The sequence below is a fragment of the Mustela erminea genome, chromosome 10, assembly GCF_009829155.1.
Source record: "Mustela erminea isolate mMusErm1 chromosome 10, mMusErm1.Pri, whole genome shotgun sequence".
Lineage (NCBI taxonomy): Eukaryota > Metazoa > Chordata > Mammalia > Carnivora > Mustelidae > Mustela > Mustela erminea.
The window spans coordinates 5,065,473-5,087,668 of NC_045623.1; the positions used below are offsets into that span (position 1 = coordinate 5,065,473).

The following is a 22,196-nucleotide window of genomic DNA, read 5'->3' on the forward strand; positions in this document are numbered from 1 at the left end:
AAAAAAGAATATGGGGTCTAATATTAAAGTAATTATATTGGTCCCACAATCCCCACCCCATACCAGTTCATAATTTCTAGTCCCTCCAAAAGCAATAATGCCACAAGGCCTCAGAGTCTGAGTCACAGAAAGAACTAAGTGAAGTGAGACTGGCAAGGTTTGGTTTGTGGGCTGGCTGTGTTCACATGTTGGGACTCCCTTGGATGGGAGGGGAAATGATAGCACTGTCGCCAGCTCTATCATTTCCCATATCCCAGGGTGAGATAAATAAGGTTAAGAAGTAAAAAGTCTCTGTCCCCCACGCCAACTGTCTATTCCAAACCTGAGGAAAGCATTAACTGCCCAGCAACAGACAACAAAGGATAGAAAAAAAGGAAGAGAAAGAAACTGCGAAGAGAAAGAAACTGCGAAGTCAAGACTTGTGCTCTTTGGATAGTGAGATGATGCCTCCAGGGGGCAGCATCAGAGCAGAGAAATTAGGAAGATCGCTCAGTCCTTTCCTTGGTCTGGGGCTCCCGGGAGTTCCCACCATCACTCCTCCCATTTTATTTTTAGCTGCCAGTGGGAGGGGGCAGGATGGGAGGGAAAGTAAAGAAAACAGAAAAGGAGAGGGACAGAGGCACAGAGGACTTCACGCGGGCAGAGAACAGGCAGGCATGGAACTCGCCCTCATCCCTCACCTGCTCTTGCCAGTGATGTTCCTGACAGGTGAGGAAGGTTAACTTGGTTCCTGGTGGGGAAGGAAGATGTATGGGTGGTTTGGCATTGGGAACTTCAAGGTTAAAATCTTTGGAGTTAGGTGACAAGTTAACACTTGATTATGTGTGTGTGTGTGCATGTTTGTGTGTTTGTGTAAGTTTTCATTCTTATGCCTGCACATATGAGTGCTTCGGGAATGAGACTGGCAGGTACTTGGGTTAGATTTGTGTCCCATTATCTAAAATCTTTATCCTAAGCTCTGGAGGAGTGAGTGGACCAAAAGGAAGTATGATGTGACCTTCCACGTGGCTAGTCTGATTCCTATTCTCCTCCCAACTTCCTTCTACCCTTGGTGGTCTCTGGAGCCCGAGGCATAACTAACTCTGGTGAAAACTCAGTTTATCTAACCAATGAGCTACGGTTGCTAGTCATACAGCCCTGCCAGTTTCCTGGATGCAAAAAGACTCACATAGAAAACACCTTTCTAAAGAGGAATGTGGTTTGAGACAGAGCTTATAGCCATGGGTGGTGGGGGTGGCCTGAGAGCTAGTTGCTTGAAAGGAGAGAGCAGGGCAGGGAAGAACCATGGGAGGGACCAGAGGCTTGGAATTTTTCCTCACCAGTGCCCTATAATCTTTGTTTCCTAAAATACCAGCTTTGATTTCTTTACATTTTTTTAAAAAATATTTTATTTATTTATTTGAAACAGAGAGAGAGATCACAAGCAGGCAGAGAGGCAGGCAGAGACAGGGGGAGAAGCAGACTCCTCGCTGAGCAGAGAGCCCGGTGCAGGGCTCGATCCCAGGACCCCAAGATCATGACCTGAACCAGAGGCAGACGCTTAACCCACTGAGCCAGCCAGGCAACCTTCTTTACATTTTTTAAATTTTTATTTTATTTTTGGGACGCCTGGGTGGCTCAGTGGGTTAAAGCCTCTGCCTTTGTCTCAGGTCATGATCTCAGGGTCCTGGGATGGAGCCCTGCATCGGGCTCTCTGCTTCGCAGGGAGCCTGCTTCCTCCCCTCTCTCTCTCTGCCTGCCTCTCTGCCTATTTGTGATCTCTCTCTCTGTCAAATAAATAAAATCTTTAAAAAATTTTTTTTAAATTTTATTTTTAAGTAAATTCTGTGCCCAACATGGGGCTTGAATTCATAACCCTGAGGTCAAGGATAGCATGCTGTACTGACTGAGCCAGCCAGGTACCCCATACCAGCTCTGATTTTATTTTATTTTAAGATTTTATTTATTTGACAGAGAGATCACAAGCAGGCAGAGAGGCAGACAGAGAGAGGGGGGGAAGCAGGCTCCCCGCCAAGCAGAGAGCCCGATGCGGGACTCGATCCCAGGACCTTGAGATCATGACCTGAGCTGAAGGCAGCAGCTTAACCCACTGAGTCACCCAGGCGTCCCCCAGCTCTGATTTTAAAGGGATTGGCGGGAGTGGGGATGGGGAGAGAATCAGCCAGGACAAGAGTACAGGATGTCTTTAGGGTGGGCTAAAAGTTAAGGAAGAAAGGCAGGTAAGCAGGGGGCAGTTGGGAGGGTGGATGAGCTCAAAAAGAAGCGGGCTGTGGGAAACGTCGGGGTGATGGGACCCTTGGTAAGGATGGTTGGCAAACCATGTGTGTGGGCAGGAGAGTGGCCCCACCCAGTTAATGACCAGTCAGGTTTTCAGGGCTGGAATCATGCAAGGAACTAGACAATGGAGAAAGAGATCAAGAGTGTGAAAATGACACTGGGAGTCCTGAAGAGACAGAAAGAGGAGAGACCAGCAGTACTCACTAGCCTCCTCTTGTCCTCCCTGAGTTCCCAAGTTTGGGGAGAATCTGGAAGGAACAGTAGTTCTGGGCTGCAGAAAGGCCCTCTCCTTCTTTGACTCTTACAGCTTCTGGGGGAGGATGTGTAGGAGGAATGATGTGGATAAGAGGAACCTGACCCTTCCAGACATGTCTGTGAATGAGATTTCAGGGATGGGAATGGAAATACAGCTGTGCACCAGCATGGCAGAGGGCCACAGGTTAGACATCTGGACCCAAACACAGGAAGGGGATCATCCTTGCTTGGAGCTCTGAGTATCTGAGTAAGAAATGGGGAGATAGACTAGATCAAAATGTTCCCTCTGTGCTTCCTCTGGTTGTACCTCTCCCAGTATTTATTAGCCTCTCTGACCACATCCTCTTATCCTTATGACCCTGTGCCCCAGGTCTGTGCTCCCCCTTTAATCTGGATGTGCATCGCCCACGCCTATTCCCAGGGCCACCTGAGGCTGAATTCGGATATAGCGTCTTACAACATGTCGGGGGTGGACGTCGATGGTGAGGAGGAAACCAGAGGGCCGTGGGATTGGACTGTGGTAGAGCTCTTAAAGGGAAGGCAAGGCAGATGGGAATCTAAATGACTCTGGTCTTTTGGAATTGGCTTGCTACCCTTATGCGTTTTCCCTTTGGCCTGTCTCAAAGGTCATGTTCACAAAATGCTTATACTCATGTCCTCCTCCAGGATGCTGGTGGGTGCCCCCTGGGATGGGCCTTCAGGTGACAGAAGGGGTGATGTTTATCGCTGCCCTGTAGGAGGTTCCCACAGTGCTCCATGTGCCAAAGGCCACTTGGGTGAGAAGATGCCTCACTCTTCCCCTCCTAACCCCTAACCTGATAGGCTAGTAGCCACCTCATGTTCACCCCCTTATCCTACACACTCCCTTGTCTTTGACTTGATCCTGATCTCATCCTCTTTCCAAATCAAGAACCTCATAGGGGACCCATGATCTCATTCTCTTCTATCCCCATCCAACCAGGTGACTATCCGCTGGGAAATTCATCTCATCCTGCTATGAATATGCACCTGGGAATGTCTTTACTAGAGACAGACAATGATGGGGGATTCATGGTGAGCTAAGGGAAGGGTGGTGGTGGGGGTCTCTGAAGGATTTTGGCAGAGAAAAGAGCAGCATGGTAAGGGAATCTGATCCATGTGGAGGGTCAAGGTCAAGAAGTTTAAAACCCTGGAAAGCAAGGAGGGGAATCCCAGGGGATAGTTCCAGTGCCTCCTGGTTCCTAGGGGCAGTGCTGAGAGTGTGCTCCCAAGCCCTGGGGGTAATACTTCTCCCCCACCCCCCAGGCTTGTGCCCCTCTCTGGTCCCGTGCTTGTGGCTCCTCTGTCTTCAGTTCTGGGATATGTGCCCGTGTAGATGCTTCATTCCGGCCCCAGGGAAGCCTGGCACCCACCGCACAACGTAAGCAGAAGAAGGGCCTGAGGACTCAGTCGCAGAACCGGGTGCAGGGTGGGAAAAGCCGGGGCAACAGAGTGTGATGCTGGACAGGGGGCCTGCGTAGCTTTCCTCATTGTTTCCTAAGGTTCCATGTTTCCTAACAGATTAGAATTCAGACTCTTTGCCAGGGCATCAAGACTCCATGAACAGATCTAACCAACTTCAAAAACTCAACTCTCACCATATCCTTGCATGCACTGTGCCTTGGCCATGACATTTCCCTCCCCATTCTCCCCTTGTTATCTATTTTATACCTCCCGTCCTTTTGTTTAAAGTGTTCTCCATGCAAATGCCTTTTCTTATATTCTCTTCTCCTCCAACGTCTTCTGTTGCCACCTCCTTTGACTCCCTACCATCAGAACTGACTCTCTGTTGTCCTACAGCATTGGTGGTGCCCTGTTTTTACCTAGCCCTTAATTCCTCCTACTCCTCCTTTTTTCTCCTTCTTCTTCCTCTTCTTCTCCCTCTTCTACTTCTTCTTCTCTTTCTTCTTCTTGTAAATTGTATGCATGCCTGTCTCCTCTTTTACTCATTTCTACATTGACCCAGGGCCTAGCACACTACCTTCCTTGCATGTTCAGAAGTGCCTAAAACGTGTTTGAATGGAATGTACACTCCTGTGACCTCTTCCCTTGTTGTCCCCATGCCCAATATCCTTCTACTCTGGTCCTCATCAGCAACCTCCTCCTCCTAGGCTGTCCCACCTACATGGATGTTGTCATCGTCTTAGATGGCTCCAACAGCATCTACCCCTGGTCTGAAGTTCAGACTTTCCTGCGAAGACTGGTAGGGAGACTGTTTATTGACCCAGAGCAGATACAGGTAAGAGACAGCAATATGGATGGCCTTGTAGGGGGAGAGATGGCAGGGATGGGGGAGGAGTGGAGGTGAATGTAGGCAGTGTCTTTGGGAGTATCCAAACGCCCCTCTCCCTGCCCTCACATACTGTCTTCTCCCTCAGCATATGCATTCTATGTGAGGGCACACATTGTTTTCAGGTGGGACTTGTACAGTATGGGGAGAGCCCTGTGCATGAGTGGTCCCTGGGAGATTTCCGAACCAAGGAAGAAGTGGTGAGGGCAGCGAGGAACCTGAGTCGACGAGAGGGACGAGAAACAAAGACTGCCCAAGCAATCCTGGTGGCCTGGTGAGGCACTGGGAAGGGGAGCCTGGGAGGCCAGAGTGAGGAGGGCCTGGAAGGGTTAGGGGAGGGTCTGGAGTACAGCACATCTCATCACATTCTTCAAAGTGTCTATGTTTGTGTCTTTCCATGTTTCTCATTTATTTATCACTGTAGCCGGAACTCTCCCTATCCCTGCACTCTCACTTTGGCCTTGGCCTTTGGGTTCTCCACCACTCATGTCCTAGCCCGCTTGCCAAACATGATTCATACTCTCTGAGTGTGTCCTCTCTCCAGTGGAATTGTTGCTGAATGAACCTTCGAGTAAATGGATTTTGTACTTATTTGCGTGGAGGATATGCCGCTCTATATGTTCTATGTCATTCAAACGTTTTAGTTTTTACTGTATGCCAGTCCCCGTGCCAGACACTGTCAGGGAGCTGGACTAAAAGGCAAGATGCCGGACTTCAGTGAACTGCTGACAGTGTGTGTGTGTGTGTGTGTGTGTGTGTGTGTGTGTGTGTGTGTGTTTGCATACACGTGATCACACCTCACTACTTTCTCTCTCTTCTCAGCACAGAAGGATTCAGTCCATCCCGTGGGGGCCGACCAGAGGCTGCCCGGCTGCTGGTGGTTGTCACCGATGGAGAATCGCATGATGGGGAGGAGCTTCCTACAGCACTGAAGGCCTGTGAGGCTAGAAGAGTGACCCGCTATGGGATCGCGGTGAGAATGTCCTCTGGACCTGGTGGGATGGAGGGGTGTGGTGACACTGAGGACTGGGAACTTGAAGAAGATGGGCAGTAAGCCCTTCCCAAAGATCAGCCATCTTTTCCTTCCTTCACTTTGACTGCGTTCTGGGGCCAGCTCTGACATCTCCCTCCGCATAGCTAACTAACCCCACCTGGATCTCCTGTCCCCAGGTCCTTGGCCACTACCTCCGGAGGCAGCGAGACCCCACCTCTTTCCTGCGGGAAATCAGGACGATCGCCAGTGACCCAGATGAGAGATTCTTCTTCAATGTCACCGATGAAGCTGCACTGACTGACATTGTAGATGCACTGGGAGACCGGATTTTTGGCCTTGAGGGTAATGACTACCCTGGAGAAATGAGGGACAGGGAGGGGGCAGGCTGGGTGTAGGTGGGGTTCTGTGGTGAGTTCAGTAAGTCAGAGGAGATGTCTTCCTTGATACTGCCTTGATGTTTTCTCATGCTCAAGGGTCCCGTGGAGAAAATGAAAGCTCTTTTGGCCTGGAAATGTCTCAGATTGGTTTCTCTACTCATCGGCTGAAGGTTGGACAGACTCTAACCCTGCTGTGGCACCTCTCAACATCTGACTCCTCCCAACCTGAGACTCAGGCAACTTCACCCCAAAGCTCTTCTAGATTTCTCCTTTAACCAGTGTCCATGCTGACCCTTCTGTGCCTTTCCAACAGATCCCAGCATACTCTTAGTGACTTCTCACTCCTGGGGTTTTTACTCCTCATTTCCTATTGTCTTTTCAAATGTCCCCATCTGTTTCTGCCCAACAGGATGGGATTCTCTTTGGAATGGTGGGGGCCTATGACTGGGGGGGCTCTGTGTTATGGCTTGAAGATGGTCACCGCCTTTTCCCCCCACGGACAGCCCTGGAAGATGAGTTCCCTCCTGCTTTGCAAAACCACGCAGCCTACTTGGGTGAGTAGCGGAGGGTTGCAGGTGATGAGGGGGTGAGGAGGAAATGTTTCACCAGTGGGGGGTATGAGAGCAGTGTCTCACTGATCTGCTAATTTCCTTGGGACCTCCTCCTGTGCCTTTAGGGAACCCTCCTACTCTGACCCCATCTTTTTACTCTTTCACCCCTGATTCCCTGCCCACTTCTAGGTTACTCTGTTTCCTCCATGCTTTTGCGGGGTGGACGCCGCCTCTTTCTCTCAGGGGCTCCTCGGTTTAGACATAGAGGAAAGGTCATCGCCTTCCAGCTTAAGAAAGATGGGGCTGTGAGGGTTGCCCAGAGCCTCCAGGGGGAGCAGGTAGGGCATCCAAGGGAGGGTGGGACCCTTGGATCCTGAGGGACCTTCAGGCTGTGGGGGAGGAAAGGGAAGGGCTAAGAGCCTGAAAAGTCTGTTGAATTCTGGTTGGCAGAGGCTGTCAGGGGTGTGAGGATGAGAAGGGCAGGTTGGCAGATACCTCTCAATTGTCCACAATCACCTTGTCTTTTCTCTGGGGTCACCACTCCCCACCGCTCCCCAGATTGGCTCCTACTTTGGCAGTGAGCTCTGCCCATTGGATATGGATGGGGATGGAACAACCGATGTCTTACTTGTGGGTGCCCCCATGTTCCTGGGACCCCAGAACAAGGAAACAGGACGTGTTTATGTGTATCTGGTGGGTCAGGTGAGACTTGCTGGGTCCACCCTTGAACTTGTCTGCAGAGGGGGGCGTGAAGGGGAGAAGGGAGGGAAGTTTCTTCCATTCACAGGCTGGCTGAGAGGCTGGGACTACCAGGCCCGGTCAGCATCTTCTGTCTTCTCCCTCCAGCAGCAGTCCTTGCTGACACTCCAGGGGATGCTTCAGCCAGAACCCCCCCAGGATGCTCGGTTTGGCTTTGCCATGGGTGCCCTTCCTGATCTGAACCAAGATGGTTTTGCTGATGTGGCTGTGGGGGCGCCCCTGGAGGATGGGCATCGTGGAGCACTGTACCTGTATCATGGCACCCAGAGTGGGCTTAGGCCCCGGCCCGCCCAGGTCAGGAGTGTCTGGATAAAGCAGGGAAGTGGGTGGAAGGAAGGAGTAGGGGGTGTGCTCCTCGTTCATTGAGGTTTCCCTGACCTTGCAACCCAAAATGGACAAGTATTTTTTTTTTTTTATCAGTAGTTGGGTAGGATACAGTTTGCTGTACTAGGGAGTTCTGGACACAGGCTAGTTTCTCTTATTCCTTCTTATTCTCTCTTACTCTCCTTTTAAGATTTTATTTATTTGAGGGGGAGAGGCAGAGGAAGAAGCAGACTCTCCACTAAGAAGGGAGCCCGATGCAGGGCTCTATGCCAGGACTTTGGGGCCATGACTGGAGCCAACGCTAGATGCTTAAACAACTGAGCCACCCAGGCATCCCCCACTTCTTATTTTCTTATTCCTTATTGTGTGCCAGGTGTGTGGCCTGGGTCCCCAGGCGTGAGTGTCCCTGCTCAGTTTCTCCTTTCTTCCTCTCAGAGGATTGCTGCCATCTCCATGCCACAGGCCCTCAGCTACTTTGGCCGGAGTGTGGACGGCCGGCTGGATCTGGATGGAGATGACCTGGTAGATGTGGCTGTGGGGGCGCAGGGGGCAGCTGTCCTGCTCAGGTGAGCCGTCCCAGCTCAGGACTATAAGCTGTGAAAAGCAAGGGCTTGGGAGTCACAGACTGAGATTTGGATTTCTTTCCTTTTTTTTTTTTTTAAGATTTCCTTTATTTGCCAGAGAGAGTGAGCAAGGGAGAGCACAGGCCGGGGGAGGGGCAAAGGGAGAGGGAGGAGCAGGCTCCCTGCTGGGATGATGACCTGATCTGAAAGTAGACACTTAACCCACCCCACAGAACCACCCAGGCACCCTAGATTTGGGTTTCTTGACCAATTTGCTCTGTTCCTCCATTTCCTAGTTCTGAAAATGGGAACAATCACAGTGCCTACCTCATAGGCTTGTTCTGAGGACTCAGTGCCCCAGTGGGGTAAAGATCTTGACGCGATGCTTAGCATACAGCTAAGCATGCAAGCATTTCTTCAATGTCAGCTATTCTCTTTCTGCCCGAAGGTTCTGGGGAGGGTGACACGTGTACATCCAGCCCCTCATTCTTATCCTTGACCTTTGGGAGGCCAATACTGGGCACTGCCTTTTTCAAAGGGCTTTCCTCTTGGCTAGCCTTTCTTCCCCACCCTGCTCCCAGCTCCCGGCCCATCGTCCACCTGGCCCCCTCCCTGGAGGTGACCCCACCAGCCATCAGTGTGGTTCAGAGGGACTGCACCCGGCGAGGCCAGGAGGCAGCCTGCCTATCTGCAGCCCTTTGTTTCCAAGTGACCTCGCGCACTCCCGGCCGCTGGGATCGCCGATTCTGTGAGTGACCCGAGCTTCCTAAGCACCTCTCAACCCAGCCTGCCTCGGTCCCGGGACCACTCTTTACCCTCGCTCCTACCTGTCCCATCCAGATCTGCGCTTTACAGCATCCCTGGATGAGTGGACGGCAGGGGCACGTGCTGTGTTTGACGGCTCTGGCCAGAGGCTGTCCCCGCGGCGGCTCCGGCTCAGTGTGGGAAATGTCACTTGTGAGCAGCTGCGCTTCCACGTGCTGGTGAGGAGGGGGTAATGCTCTGTTAGCCACAGGGCCTGGGAGCCAGGGGAAGGCTGACTGGAGGAGGAATTCCTGCCGGACGGGCCCAAAAGCCAAGGCCGAGGCAGGAAAGCGAGGAAGGTCAGCCTGATCTGGGTTTGAAGCCTAGCTCCGCCATCTACTGCCTGTGAGTGAACTCTGGCAAGTCACACAGCCTGCACACCTCAGCTTCCTGGCCTCAGAGGAGGAGATACTAATAATAACTACATTAAGGGAGTTGTGTTAGAATCTGGTGTAATGGGATGGATACCTTAGGACAGTACCCAGCATACAGAAGGTGCTCAGTCATCGCATTGTGCCAGGGGCCAGGGCTGTACACCTAAACCTGGCCCCCCATGATCCTCTACTCTGGTTTTCCTCAGGATACCTCTGATTACCTCCGGCCACTGGCCTTGACTGTGACCTTTACATTGGACAACACCACGAAGCCGGGGCCTGTGCTAGATGAGGACTCACCCACCTCCATAAGAAAGCTGGTCAGTGGTGCCAAGCCCCGCCCAGCCCCTGGGTCCCCACACTGCCCCTCTCAGTGAATTCTAGAGACACGGAGGGTGGACACCTGATAGCATGGCAAAATTTGACCTGAGCCTCCGCTCTTCTCTTTTCACTTTGCTCCAATTCCATTCCTTTCTCCTTGCCTTCCTATCAGTCCTCACCCCCTTCTTTCCCCTTTAGGTCCCCTTCTCGAAGGACTGTGGCCCTGACAATGAATGTGTCACAGACCTGGTGCTTCGGGCTAATATGGACATCAAAGGCTCCAGGTGAGACAGACATGAGCTAGCCCAACAAAGGTGACCTGAGACAGACCGGAAGGAACTTGAAGGGAGCAAGAGGGTTGTTTCTTGCCCAGGAAAGCAGAAGTGATGCTTTTCACAGCTTTTTCAACTCCTGGGCTCTCCCTTATCCTAGGAAGGACCCATTCGTGGTTCGAGGGGGTCGGCAGAAAGTGTTGGTGTCAGCAACCCTGGAGAACAGGAAGGAAAATGCCTACAACACTAGCCTGAGTCTCAGCTTCTCTAGAAACCTCCACCTGGCCAGTTTCATGCCTCAGGTGCCTGGGGCAGAGGAGGTTTGGGAGGAGTCAGGGCGGGAGGAGAAAGGAGATTGGGGTATTGAACTGGGCTGTGAAGGGCTCCAGAGAAAGGCTCAGTGTTTGAAGGCTGCCAGCAGGAGAGCCCCTGCAGCCTCAGCTCTGGCCCCACCCCCTCTCCTCTGCTCTCAGAGGGACAGCCCAGTGAAGGTGGAATGCACCACCCCTTCTCCCCATATCCGGCTCTGCAGTGTGGGGCACCCTGTCTTTCGGACTGGAGCCAAGGTGAGTGGGGACCCAGAACCTGAAAGAGAGAGCAGCTCTGAGACAGCAGGGGCTGGAATCTGCAGGGCCTGGGAATTTAGGGAAGGGCTACACAAGAGCTGCTGGTGCCCTGCTGGCCTCATGAAGAGGAAGAGACCATGACCCCATATGACCCCAGGTGACCTTCCTGCTGGAGTTTGAGTTTAGCTGCTCTACCCTCCTGAGCCAGGTGCTTGTGAGGCTGACTGCCACCAGGTGAGAACAAAGGGAACTTCCTCCCAGGCCTCTCCTGTTGGGGCTTGTGGGGGGAAAGGGTATATGAGGGGGCTAGGACGTGAGCCTCTCCCTCTAACCCTACAGCAACAGCCTGGAGAGAAATGGGACCCTTCAAGATAACACAGCCCGGACCTCAGCCCACGTTCAATATGAACCCCACCTTCTATTCTCCAGGTATGGCTCATCTCCCTGCTAGCACTCCATTCTGACCCCAGACTCATACTCTAAGTTTCCTTCCTTTCCTTCCATGTGTTTTGGTGTTTCCCCCAAACCCTTGGGGCTGCTCCATCTTTTTGCCCTCAATCCCACTCCAGTTGAAACTTTTAAGCAACTTACTTTCCTAGGTATAGTTATACCTATACATCCTAGGTTTAGGGCTTTGCTCTAGGCCCTGGGGATTGCAGGTGGGGTGAGGGATATGGGATGTGGCCATCAAGTTTGTGCCAAGTCCATGTCATGTCCCATTTCTATCTTCTTTATGTACCACCATCTCTTTATCCATGTGCTGGCTCTGCCTTCCCTGAATCCCTGTCTGTGGGCTGATCATGTGCCCCTGTGTCTGTGTCATGGCTGTGACCGTGTTCTTCTGACTTGGTGTCCACGCAGTGAGTCCACTCTGCACCGCTATGAGGTTCACCCATACGGGACCCTCCCGGTGGGTCCCGAATTCAAAACTACTCTTAGGGTGAGAAGCTGGAGGGACCTTGGCATGAGCAGGGGTAGGGGGAGGAGTCTCTTTTCATTTTCCAGTGGCACCTAGGGGAAAGGGGAACAGATGCAGAAGGAGCTTCTGTCTCCCGCTTCTTCCCATTTCCAACCCTCCTCATAGGTTCAGAACCTTGGCTGCTATGTGGTCAGTGGCCTGGTCATCTCAGCCCTCCTTCCAGCTGTAGCCCATGGGGGCAATTACTTCCTGTCATTGTCTCAAGTCATCACAAACAATGTAAGTCTGGGCTAAGGGTGTATGGAGCCCTACCACCTCAATCTGGTCAATTTCTCCAGCCCCTCTATCTGCTGGGTCACTGCTCTCAGGACTCCTCACTCTGGGAGAACTTTCTTGAACACATGTGGCGTAGGTGGGGAGTATACGTGGGGAGTGTGCTCCTGCTCAGCCGGAGTGGCTGGCCTCTCACCATCAAGAGGGTCACTCAGGGAGCACCTGGGTGGCTCAGTCATTAAGCGTCTGCCTTCAGCTTGGGTCATGATCCGGGATCCTGGGATCGAGCCCCATGTGCAGCTCCCTGCTCAGCAGGAAACTTGCTTCTCCCTCTCCTACTCCCCCTGCTTGTGTTCCCTCTCTCGCTGTCTCTCTCTGTCAAATAAATAAATAAAGTCTTTAAAAAAGAAAAAAAAAAAAGAGGGTCATTCCAATTGCATCTCCCTGTAGGCAAGCTGCACGGTACAGAACCTGACCAAGCCCCCAAGGCCCCCTGTGCACCCAGAGGAGTTTCAGCACACAAGCAGACTGGTATGAGTCACAAGAAGGTGAAGAAGATGTCCAGAGTGGGAATGCAGCGGGGAGTGGTAGACTTCAGAGACTTGAGACAGGGGATAGAACTCGGAGTGGGGAGTAGGTGATTTTTCAACTCCAAGATCTTTATCTGGCTCTCTCTTCCGGCAGAATGGGACGAACACTCACTGTCAAGTCGTGAGGTGCCATCTTGGGCGACTGGCAAAGGGGACTGAGGTCTCTGTTGGACTACTGAGGCTGGTTCACAATGAATTTTTCCGGAGGGTAAATCTTTTCTTCCATACTTCTCTTCCGCTCCTACCTGGAACTTCAGCCTAGTCTTTGGAAAAGACTCATGTTCAAGTTCCACCTTTATCTCTCATGAGCTGTTGGACCTTGAGCAAGTTATTTAATCTCTCTCTGATTCTTTCTCTCCATCTCTAGAGTGGGGAAGATAATACCTACTTCATGGGGTTGTAAAGAATAAATGAATAATGAGATGGATTCATTAAAACTAGTTTTTGTCCCTATATTTTCCTCTGTTTATCATCCCTTGGTGTTATATCAATAACCAACATTTATAGGATACCAAAATTTAGCCAATGAATTAATTATTTTTTTGTTTATAAATTTTTAAAATAAAAAATATTTTGTTATTAGTAATCTAGCCTACTATGTAAAAGGACCTGTATTAGGCAGACACTGAGGAGAATATCCCCAACACTTAGCACCATGCCTAACTCATTATAATGGCCCAATACATGTCTCTTAAATGAATGAACGGATAGTTGATATTATGTGCATGATAAGTATTGGAGGGTACTGGGAAGCAAGATTGTAGAGCTGAAACGGATCTAGGTTATGAAAGTTCTCCAAAGCTAGGGAGATGAAATTCAACTCAATGTGATAGGCAGTCAGGAGTCAGTGTGAGTTTCTGAGTAGGGAAATGACATCTTAATTATAACAGCTATTAATTATAACAGCTATAACAGCTATGAGGGGTGATTTACTGTGAATAGCACAAGATCCCTGGGATGTAGGCATATTTTATGGGAAAGTTAAGTCTGAGACACCATCCTTCTCCAAGTCTGGTTCTCTATCACTCTTTGGTATCCTTTTTTCATTCATTCATTTATTTTTTCAATAAAGCTTTACTGAGAAACCAGTGTGTACTTGAGAGTGTGTTAGGCACTAGGCACTAGAGACACAGATGTTTATGAGACAGAGCTCTTGACCTCAAGGATCTTCTAATCTGGTGGTGAATGACAGAGATGTAAACAGAATATTATGACCTAATCCAGGGTGATGGAGGTTAGAAGGAAACACTTCCTAATTCCCAGAGGGGATGACCTCTAAACTTCAACCTGAAGAAAGGGAAGGTGTTAGCCAAAGAAAGGGGAGCTAAATAATACTGGGTAGGGCAAACACATATATGAAGGGCCAGGGGCTCATCCCTCTATTACCTTTCCTCTCTTTCTCCATTGATCTCCAGCCTTTTCTTCTCGTCTAAAAGATGCTGGAAGTGATGCCTACCAGCCTCATCTTTGCTATTGGGGTTCTAAGACCATACCACCTATGATGGCTCATTTTCATTGTCTTCCACAGGCCAAATTCAAGTCTCTGACAGTGGTCAGCACCTTTGAGCTGGGAGCTAAGGAGGGCAGTGTCCTACAGCTGACTGAAGCCTCTCGTTGGAGTGAGGTGGGACAGAATCCTGAGTTTGAGAGCCACAGAAAGAGTGAGGGTGGGAATGCGGCAAGGGCACCTGGGGGCTTTTTTAGAACAGAGATATCCTCATAAGGCAGCAGCTGGGGAGTCAGAAGGGATAAATCAGGACACTGGGGTCCCACTCCCTTTATTTCTGCCTCAGTTGCTTTCTTTTTATTCTTCTATTTCGAGGCTTCTATTTCACCCTCGTATGTGAGGTGAGGCTGGCTGGGAGAAAGGATACCAGTACCAAACAGCTCTCCTCCCTATACAGAGCCTACTGGAGGTGATTCAGATGCGCCCTGTCCTCATCTCCCTGTGGATCCTCATTGGCAGTGTCCTGGGAGGGCTGTTCCTGCTTGCTCTCCTTGTCTTCTGTCTTTGGAAGGTAAGCACAGCTTTGGTGGTAAGTATCGGACATGACGCCTGTGATTGGAGGGCTCCTGGAATATGGCAGGGAGAACTGGATTTGTGCTGGCCAGCTAAGTAGGCTATGGGTGTTCTGCCCGGATCTCTTCCACTATACTCTACAAATGTTGGCTGAATGAAACTAAGCCAAATAAAATAAACTAGAATCTCATTTTTGGGAGCAGAACAAAAGTGAAGATTTCAGATATGTCTGAGGGCCCTTGGCAAGGTCCTCAAGCAGGGCATTGCGTGATGACTCTTCTCTCTTCCTCTACAGCTTGGCTTCTTTGCCCGAAAGAAAATCCCCGAGGAAGAAAAAAGAGAAGAGAAGTTAGAGCAATGAATGTAGAATAAAGCCCTAGAAAGTCCTCTTGGCAGCTTCTCCAAAAGACTTGAGTGAGAGCCGAGGTTTGGGGGCTCAGCTGGACAAGAAGAGCCTCTAGACTGTCTCCCCAGACCTGCAGCCTGACTTGACTTTTGAGTCATGAGGATGCTGCTGGCAAGAGATGAGGCCTTACCTCAGAAGACAAGGGCTGGCGCCCAAAGCAGAAACACTCTCCCCCTGTGCTTCCCTTCTCATGATCCCACTGCCACAGTCAACCCTGGGGCCTTGGTTGGGTGCCCCTTTTTCCTTATCCCCAGGAGTCAGGTTTTTTGCCCAGGTTCCCTGGTATCTTTTAGATTCCCCCTACAATCCTCCCTCAAATTTGGAAAGGGTGAGGGCAGATCCTCCTCCATTCCCTGCCTCTCACCTTCCTGTCTGCTCCCCACTCCACAGAAGGGAGCTGAGTTGGCTTCAAAAAGTAAAGTCAACATCTGCTGCTTTCCTGTGGAGTCTGGTGATTCAGAGAGCCGGATGGGGAGAGTCAACAGGAAAAAAGGAGGGAGGAGGAAAAGCCACAAGAGACATTCTGTACAATTCCAAGGAACAGAGAAGTCTTTAGACGGGCAACTGCCATCCCCCTGAAACCTGAGACTTCATGGTGCCCTGGCCCGCCCTCAGGTGCCTGTGAAACCGAGCTGCCCCTGGCCTTCGGGGCACGGGTTTCCCAACTCGTGGCCTTCCCTGGGAGCAAAGCCAGGGCAGGGCGCCTGATTCTCTGGAGCCACGGGCCCCCAGGTGGCTAGAGCTGGAATAGCAGAGAAGAGTCTCGTTGCTTTGGTCATGGCCAGGGGAGAGAGTTGGATACCCTCGGGGGTGTTTTCTTCTCTCTCGGGTCTCACACACTCACGAGCCCTTCTTAGGGTCACCTTCTAGAAACCAGAGAGAAGGGAGACGATTTCCTCTTGATGGTGGGAAACCCTTTCACCGGCTTTGGGAAGCAGCAGCTCCATGGGGTTCTAAACACTCCATAAACCTTAGTCAGGTCTGCATTGATGAAGAAGCCAAAGTGGGTGACAGGAGGTCTCTGGGGAGCAAGCCCTTATATGCTTATCATTGGTTGTGTGGCCCAAATAGCTCCTAGGAAAATGTTTTTGGGGCCATTGAAGTCATTCCTGGTAGGGCTTCTCTGGTGGAACCAGTTTGCCAGCCCTTTCCTGATATTTACTGGAAAGTTCCAATTTCCATCTCTGGGTCACCTGGTGAGGTGGTCCTGACCAGTAGTAGAGCGAATTAGATTCTCCACCAATAACCTATAATTAATAATAACGTATAATTAGATTCTCCACTGAATAACGTATATTTCTTTGTCATCAAGACTTTGGATACCAAAGTCTGTTATTGGTCTCCAAGCTGTGGTTCTGATGGCCATTTGAAGAATCTGCACCTGTTTTGTGCTGAGAGGAGAGGAGACCTGACCGGGCAGTTGACCAGCAGTCACAGAACTTGTTCTTCAGGGCTATTCTTGTGGTCTGGGCACAATGTTTATCTTGGCACGTCTCTGGTCTTCTGCATAGGACATTGTCTCTGTTTCCTAGCAGGGTGGACAGCGTATCATATGGTCAGAACAAATAAAGTTCAGTGTCAAATTATGTCTGGCTTTTTTTGAGTTCCCTAGGATATGGACTGCTCAGGAATGGTGAGAGAAAGATTCTTGGACTGCCCGAGACCTTATACAGTTGAGTTCCTGGAAGGCAAAGTTATAAGATATTCGGAATGTTTTCTGTGATTCTCTCCCCAGAGATGTCTTCTAGCCTCCTGCAATCCTCACCTAGTTAAGTGACTACAGACTATAAATTGTGTAGGTCTGGTAAGCACACAGGCCTAGATTGAAACCCCAGGTCTGCCATTTATTAGCTGTGTGGTATTGGGCGAGTCATAACTACCCTGAGGCTCACATAGCAGTAAGAGGTACAGTGGTTAAGAATGAAGACAGAGGAGCACCTGGGTGGCTCAGTGGGTTAAAGCCTTTGCCTTCAGCTCAGGTCATGATCTCAGGGTCTTGGGATTGAGGGTCCTGGGATCGAGCCCCACATCGGGCTCTCTGTTCAGCAGGGAGCCTTCTTCCTGCCCGCCTCTCTGCCTACTTGTGATCTCTCTCTGTCAAATAAATAAATAAATAAAATATTTTTTAAAAAAATGAAGACAGACTTGGGTTTAAATCTCAGCTATACCACTTTTTGACCTTGGACGGATTTAATTTATTTAAGTCTTGGCTTTCTTGTCTTTAAACTTACTAAGGTTGTGAGGACCAAATGAGATAATTCAAGTAAAGTGAACATATACTGGGTACTCAATAAAGGTTAACTGTTGTTATAAAAATATTTTGTTATAAAATAATCAGCCTTCCCTGTGTATGTTCCTAATCTGGTGACCCACCTCCCCTTCACACAGGTCCTGAAGATTTGTTTCTCCTGTGTGTTATTGTTTCCTGATGCTAAATCTTATCCCATGCTTCATCCCCTTTGACATAAGCTCTCATGCCCACTAAGACCATTAGAAGGTTCTAGTGGTAGAAATCAAGTCTATTTGATTTTTTTTAGACATCCAGTGTTCTAGTACCTTCGAGGGACATGTGCACGTAAGCAACAGCCTTAGAAATAAGACCACGTCTCTCTCTCTCTGTTGCTTAACTTCAAAAATGGTGGCTGGTCCGTCCAATAGGCAGAGACAACCATTTCGTGGCAAGCTGGTGAGTTATTTGTGGCAGGAGGAGTCCATGGTGACCCTCGGTGCACTTCACATAAGCTATTGCTTATCAGCCTTTGGGGAGCATACATTTCTGATGTGGTAATGTGGACAGATCTCCCCCCTCTTTATCCCCAGTCAGCACCCAAAAGGTAGATGGATTTCTTCGAGGACTGGTTCATCTAATTCTTTATCCATGTGATTAAAAGAGCCCATCTAGAGGTCCCTCTCTTCTCTAGCCTTGAGCTCCAGAATGGGACTTTTTCTAACCTACCCTATTCTTCAGTAAGCTTGTTACCTCTTCCTTTGAGGCAGCGCTGTTTTGAGAGCCACCATGGAAAGAACAGGCTCTCCTCAGACACAGGAGTATCCCTTCCTTTCTTCTCTGTTGCTTCTTCATCCCCTCCTTCATTTTTCATTCATTCACTTATCAGCCATTAAGCACCTACCGTGTGCCTGGCGATGAGAACAATACAAAACACCACTCCTACCACCAAAGAGCCCAGTCTTGTAGGAAAAAAAACATGGAAACAAATAATGGAGAGGTGGTTGCTATGCAACATGGCAGTAAGGAATAGAAGTGTGTCCTGCACAAGAGGCATGCTTTTTTGAGCAGGGGTGGCAGAGTTGTAAGGAAAATCTTTACAGAAAAGAAAGTGGCTTGGGGGGCCACCAAGTGTGAGAGCAGGCGTTCCAGAGAGGATTAACCACCAGTGGGGAAGGAAGTGGTAGTGGCTTAGGACAGCCTGAGCATGGGGCTGTTTGTGGACATGGGAGAGGGGAAACTGGAGAAGGTGGGGTACGGCATTTGCTGTGCCTTGTAAGCCACATGAAGAATTCAGCTTTAGCAAGTAGGCTTTCGGCTTCCAGAGGCCTTTGAGTGGTGGCTGTGGCCTCAGGGAAGAAAAGATGTTGGGGGATCTTTGAGCGTGGTAGTCAAGAAAGAATTTTTTTTTTAAAGTAGGCTCCATGCCCAGCATGGGGCCTGAACTCACAGGCCTGAGATCAGAAGACATGTGCCTCACTTACTGGGTCAGCCAGGTGCCCCAAGAAAGAATTCTTGAGACCCTGTATGATACAGCTGAGTAAGCTTTGGTAAGTAGGACAGGGGTAGGACCCGTGGGCAGAAGGAGCTGCACTTTTGCTGTATGAAGCTGGTGCTTATATGCTTAGTGCTCAGGAAGGAGAGGATGCACAGGGAGTATTAGATTGTAAGTATTGTCTTCAAATTTTTACTTGTAAAATTACCTTCTCAAGATTTCTCTGCTGATTATCATTCAGTTCAGTATTAACCCGGTAAATTTTACAGGCAGTGATGAGACCCTTTAAGAATGTAGTAACCAGGGATGTCTGAGTGGCTCAGTTGGTCATGATCATGATCTCAGGGTCCTGGGATTGAGTCCCTCATCAGACTCCCTGGTCAGTGGGGATCCTGCTTCTCCCTCTCCCTCTGCCTGCTACTCCCACTGCTTGTGCTCTTTCTCTCCATCAAATAAATAAACAAAAACTAAAAAATAATAATAATAAAAAGAATGCAGTAACCAGGACGAATGTGATCCTTACCAAATCTATGCAGACCATAGGTGACCTTTTGGGCTAAAGGTTAACATGTTTCTGCTTCTGTCCCTCATCATTTCCCCCTGATCAATCTTTGGCCCTTAAATCTTTAAGCTTGTTGAAAGACAAAGGGCTCATTTTCTGTAACTTCTTCAAGCTGACAGGGGTTGTAGAGATGTCCTTACCTATGGACTGATCTATCTCTACAAGTAACTATTATGGAAGGTCACTGCTGTAGAGTCCAGAGGGGACATTGGTTCGAGTAGTAAGGCTCATCTATCGGCTGGGCAAAGGAGTCAAGAACTGCTTGCATGTATATCAAAAATAGGAGAGAACAAAGCAAAAGAGACAACATATTAGAATTCATATTATAATAAAAATAAGAAGTGTGATAAGAAGACCCTCCTGACCAGGAATTTAACCAACCATTAAGATCTTTAAGACAATGGAGGGTCTTTAAGAGCACTGATTTGGTTATTTATATCAGTAAGTCATCCTGTTATATTTTTGTCATCATCTGGAATGTGGACACAACATTCTACTTTAATAATGTCACATGTTCCTCCTTATGCTGCTGTTAAGATGTCCACTGCCATTCTATTTTGTAGAAATGCTTTACACATTTGAGTTACTTTAGTGCTTCATAATGTAATGCTATTCTGACAGTCACTTAAGGCCTTAATTGTGTATTTATCAAGGACCTCAAGGAACACAGATCTTGTCCCTCATTGTTTTAGATATGGAAGATTAGCAGGACTGGTGCTAGTCTTAGTGCTATGGCCATGAATCCAGGCATAACTTGTAGTACATCTTCCAATCCAGCCTAGTGCAAACCATGGCCACAGATTTGGCCCACATAACCATTGTGTTCCATTAGGTGCTAGCATCTGACATCTGGTCACCTTGTCTAGTCAGTAGCAAACCAACGGGTTGCTGGTAAAATAATGGTAAGCTCACAGGCTTCTTGGAGGGAGCTATCTCATTTGGCAAGTATTATTGGATCATGAATCAAAGGTATGGTTTTTCTGTTCCCAGCATAGTTGTCCTACTGTTGTTGTTGTTGCTTAGTTGTCCTACTGTAGGACTAAGCCATATATATCTGTCCCATACTTGTAATCTTTCCTGACTGTTTTGATAGGAAGGACAACATACTCAGGGAATTTGTTGTCATGAGCCTATCTGTGGGTTGGCATGTTCAGTTAAAATTTTGATAGTTTGAGGGGCACCTGTGTGACTCAGTTAAGCATCTGCCTTGGGATCAGGTCATGATCTTGGGGTCCTGGGGTCGAGCCCTGCCTTGGGCTATCTGCTCAACAGGGAGTCTTCTTCTCCCTCTTGCTCTCGCTCACTCTCAAATAAATATATAAAAAACCTTAAAATTTTTTTTTGATAGTTTGATAAGAGGAAGCCTTCTTATGGCCTGGAGAGTCCCATGTAACATTTGCCATAGGCAAAGAAACATATCTTTAGTAGTAGAAATATTCCTATATATGCTGGAATTGGAGTGACTTCATGTTGGGTTTGGTTAAATGTGGCCACTGTATGCTTGGCTAAAGCCTCTACTTGTAATTTTTTAAAAAGATTTTATTTTATTTGTTTGACAGAGAGATCACAAGTAGGCAGAGAGGCAAGCGTGGGGAGCAGGCTCCCTGCTCGATCCCCGGACCCTGAGATCATGAGATCATGAAATCATGAGATCATGACCTGGGCCAAAGGCAGAGAGGCTTAACCACTGAGCCACCCAGGTGTCCCAAGCCTCTACTTGTAATTTTACATTTATAGATGTAAATATATATGTATATGTATATACATGTATATATACAGATATATATATACCTGGTTCCCAGATATATCCTGGTTCCCAGGATATATATGGCTAAGGGATAAAACCATTAGGAAGTCTTCTTTGCCTGATGTCCAGCCTTAACAATATCCTAATTTCAAAGAATCACTAGCAAGTGGGAGATGACTTGTCCTGGGAGATTAGGGCATCCCCAAGTGCATTCTCCAATTCAGTTATAGGGAAAATGGAGCCATCCATGATCTCCACAAGTTCATAGTTAATCCCATGGAGTGGGTATGCTTTGACTTTTAAGGAGTGATTTTGTTTTCTCAGCCACATAGAATCGATCAAGGTGACAACTGAGTTACACAGTTTGGGGGGAGTCCATCCCTTTGGCCAGCTGTTTAAATAATCATATGTCTGGGGCACTTGGATGGCTCAGTGGGTTAAGCCTCTGCCTTCAGCTCAGGTCATGGGATCAAGCCCCACATCGGGCTCTCTGTTCAACAGGGAGCCTGCTTCCTCCTCTCTCTGCCTGCCTTTCTGCCTACTTGTGATCTCTATCAAATAAATACATAAAATCTTAAAAAAAATTTAAAAAATCATATGTCTGTGGGGTCCCTTCTATTATTCTCACAGAGTAATAAGAAGGAAGACTGTCTATATATGAGCTATTATGGAAATCTCTCTGAAATTTACCTCAAGTTGTCTAGCTTAGGGAAACAATTATTTGAAGACAACTAATCAAAACTAGAATCTAACATCCAAAAGGATATATTATCAAAACACAGTCTTTCTCTCTAAATTCACCCGTTTTTCCAGAGATAGCCAAATCAAGACTAATTAGGTTGTAAAACAGCCCAGTTTTAACAAACTTGGCCTCAGTATTTACATAAGCTAGGCAAGGATAGTGATTAATCGTGTAACTTTATTTGTTTTGCTGGAACTTTTCATAAGGAATTTCTAGCTTGAACTTTTAATAGCCTCTGAAGGCCAGAGCCAAGCCAAACTGTTGTCATCAGACTTGTCTGTAATACCTGTAGATTTGGGCATATTTCTTTTCTTGAGGTTCTTGTACTTGCCAAGGAGTGACATTCTTTACTCATCTGGTGAGGCTACTGGGAACTCTGCGAGCAAGGTATCAGGCCAACATTTCCAAGGGGCTCTGTTGGCCCCATAAAGTCATCCTTAGTTCCTTAAAACTGTCTATGCATTTCTCTC

At 48.6% G+C, this 22,196-nt stretch overlaps 1 protein-coding gene across 1 annotated transcript; it reads left to right on the plus strand.

The window, feature by feature from the left end:
* Positions 1-622: 622 nt before the first annotated feature.
* On the plus strand, positions 623-16,539 carry ITGA10 (integrin subunit alpha 10). Its single transcript, XM_032361317.1, is given in 31 exon segments — positions 623-708; positions 2,903-3,014; positions 3,199-3,242; positions 3,245-3,308; positions 3,494-3,585; positions 3,817-3,931; positions 4,662-4,789; positions 4,966-5,114; positions 5,663-5,813; positions 6,011-6,176; positions 6,308-6,381; positions 6,621-6,765; positions 6,952-7,100; positions 7,321-7,464; positions 7,612-7,815; positions 8,281-8,411; positions 8,990-9,156; positions 9,249-9,391; positions 9,793-9,906; positions 10,106-10,191; positions 10,340-10,481; positions 10,653-10,745; positions 10,903-10,979; positions 11,085-11,174; positions 11,607-11,685; positions 11,830-11,943; positions 12,388-12,468; positions 12,622-12,735; positions 14,056-14,151; positions 14,432-14,545; positions 14,843-16,539. Coding segments are annotated over 30 exon segments (3,420 nt in total). The 5' UTR covers positions 623-708; positions 2,903-2,926; the 3' UTR covers positions 14,909-16,539.
* Positions 16,540-22,196: the final 5,657 nt, after the last annotated feature.